The sequence below is a fragment of the Sinocyclocheilus rhinocerous genome, unplaced genomic scaffold, assembly GCF_001515625.1.
Source record: "Sinocyclocheilus rhinocerous isolate Xijiao unplaced genomic scaffold, SAMN03320098_v1.1 scaffold283, whole genome shotgun sequence".
Taxonomy (NCBI): domain Eukaryota; kingdom Metazoa; phylum Chordata; class Actinopteri; order Cypriniformes; family Cyprinidae; genus Sinocyclocheilus; species Sinocyclocheilus rhinocerous.
Window position 1 is genome coordinate 217,360 of NW_015627233.1, and position 2,764 is coordinate 220,123.

The window sequence follows — 2,764 nt, forward strand, 5'->3', positions numbered from 1 at the left end:
TGTTTCTCCACTAATAATATTACCTGTATTTCACACCAAATGTCTCCATAAGGTAGGCAATAACTAAGGCAGCGCTGGGAGAAAAAAATAATTTTTTAATTATGTAAAATTAAATCAAGAGATTTGAGATATCATTTTATAAATGACTTAAAAAATAAAAAAAGAGACAGTAAAAATAATTTTTTTATAACCATTAAAAAAAGATGATTACGGACTTTAGTTTTAGCATACCTTCTTGATATCCCTGCATTTCCATGAACAAGTACCTTTCCTGCAACACAAAAATGTGCAAGACATTACACAAATTGGATGAGATACAATAAGTAAATACAATTAATGTTACCGACAATGACAATCCATTTTCTTTACAAGAAACTTATTTTTACCCAGCATCAGAACAGAGAAAGTGCTAAATATAGTATTAAAAATAGAGATCAATATGGAGAAACATTCATTACCCCCCGTCTCTAAACATCCATCAATAAATTCTTTAGTCTATAAAGAGAAAAACAGGTTATCATAATTAGATAAAAGAATCGCAGACCAAATAATGTATTAATAATATAAAATATATATACTGTACATATATAAAAAAAGGTCAGCTTACCATTTGGAAATATCTAATAATATTTTCCACAGGGTTATCTGCTATATCTAAAACAAGGTACCTACATACAAGTAAAAAAGTAAATTAGCTGTTAGAAATAGTGGAGCTTTATACTGAAGTGCCACACAGAACAAACCAGAAATCAAAATACCTAAATTTATGGGGAAAGTTTGGCTTTATAAAGTTGGCCTCAATGTCTTGTCTGACACACACAATGTGAGTTATCCCCTGCTTCTCCAGCATTGAGAGCTGAAAGAGAAGATGAATTATTACAGGAAACCCCAGGCATAGATAACTTTCATCAAGATACCCAAGAACAGATCATCTCTACTGTACCTTACTCTTCACAGCAGCTGAATACGGGCCAAGAAACAATCCTGGGAGGATTTCCTAAATCATTACATCAGACAGTTTTAGTAAAAGTGATCATTTGTTGAGAATGAGGTATGAAATGTGTCTATTAAGATTTTGACACAACAAATATAATGTATACAAAAAAATTCTATTGAAGGTGGTGGAAAAAAATTCTCACCATTGAAAAAATGTCTACTGAAAGTCTGTACTAACACAACAATGTACAAGTATTTACTGTACCACAAGTACTATATCAGTACAGAAGCCATATCAACAAACAATGTGCAAAGTTTATGTTCATTATCACTCACCTGCATCTCTCTTCTCATTGTATATGCCCAGTCCTGCAGAAATGAGATTACAAATTCTGATTATCAGTTTTTACAAGCATTCTTACAGTAATAGTATTACCTCTACTATAGAATCATAAACTGCAGCACAACACAGGAATAAAACTCCTTGTTATCAGCATCTACCTACATATGATCAAGACTAGACCAATAATCGGTTTGACAGACATTTATAAACAATATTGACTTTTTTTTTTCACTTAATCACTTCTGTAATTTTAGTGTTCAACTTAGACCAAAACAGAGTATGAAAGTAATGATGGACTGGAGTGGTGTGGATTACTTGTGGATTATTGTGATGTTTTTATTAGCTGTTTGGTCTCTCATTCTGATGGCACCCATTCAATGCAGAGAGTACATTGGTGAGAAAGTGATGTAATACTAAATTTCTCCAAATCTGTTCTGATTAAGAAACAAACTCATCTACATCTTGGATGGCCTGAGTGTGAGTAACTTATCAGCAAATTTTCATTTTTGGGTGAACTATTCCTTTAAGTTAAAAGTCTTGGGGGTGGGGAGTATATTGTCAACTAAACGGGTTAAAATATTTTTAGTTAACTATACTCAGTATTAGTATCGTAAAGCAGGTTAGTGATGAATGATTTATTTGCAAACAAGTCTAAAAGCATACATAAAAGCAAATAAAATCGGTTATGCATATGAATTATCGGATTATTCAAATATTATCCCCAGTATCATCATAAATACTACCCATACTACTTTTCCTGACTGTGCTTGTTGTCTTTTGCAATGAGATATGCATGACTTTGACTTCTGAGTTGTTGTTATTCTAGTATACTGCTACTGGATGCACATGCTAACTTCTCAGAGCAACGAGTTAATTAAAGAGCTTTATTATATATTAAATATATCAGCTCAAACCGCTGTATTTATTCATGTTTTTACACACACTAGTCAAACATGTACTGCTTTGAAACAGATAGATTGAAGAATGGCTGTAATCCAGTAGTTGTTAGCACTGCGCTAATATGTTTATAACATACCAGCTGCTCTTCTTTGGCGGCGGGCAGGGACGGGAACTGGAGTTTATTCCCTTCGTCCATGCTGCGAGCGGTATTCCAGCTTTCAATACGTTCACGTCCCCTTTGATGGGTTGAATATAAAGACGAACTAAGTGCAAATAAAGTTGAGTTTGTGGAGGAGCTCCGCACTCACGCACGCCATACTGCTTCTAGTGTTGGGTCGTTCTTGAACGATTCGTTCGTTTTGAACGAATCTTTAATGTGACTCGGGAAGAACGAGTCGTCTCGGGGAGGGATTCGTTCAGTGGCGCATGGGCAACATCCTATAGGTTCTGTACTGGAATTAGTCAAGTAGTCCACCTGGTTCGAGTCTTCGGGTTTTTCCGAGTCATTCGTTCATCACGTGACATCCCCATACGCTTTAACCAATGCAGTCTGAGCCGGAAAGAGAATTGATTAGTTCATCTCTC

General features: G+C 34.9%; 1 protein-coding gene across 1 annotated transcript in view; it reads right to left on the bottom strand.

The window, feature by feature from the left end:
• styx (serine/threonine/tyrosine interacting protein) overlaps window positions 1-2,496 on the bottom strand; it is a 7,948-nt gene extending 5,452 nt beyond the window's left edge. The window contains exons 1-8 of the mRNA XM_016532368.1: window positions 2,316-2,496; window positions 1,273-1,305; window positions 944-997; window positions 759-856; window positions 608-668; window positions 459-495; window positions 232-271; window positions 24-74 (exon numbers count right to left, since the gene is read on the bottom strand). Coding sequence (XP_016387854.1) covers window positions 24-74; window positions 232-271; window positions 459-495; window positions 608-668; window positions 759-856; window positions 944-997; window positions 1,273-1,305; window positions 2,316-2,375 — 434 coding nt within the window. The 5' untranslated portion in view covers window positions 2,376-2,496. The remainder of the gene's footprint in view (window positions 1-23; window positions 75-231; window positions 272-458; window positions 496-607; window positions 669-758; window positions 857-943; window positions 998-1,272; window positions 1,306-2,315) is intronic.
• Window positions 2,497-2,764: the final 268 nt, after the last annotated feature.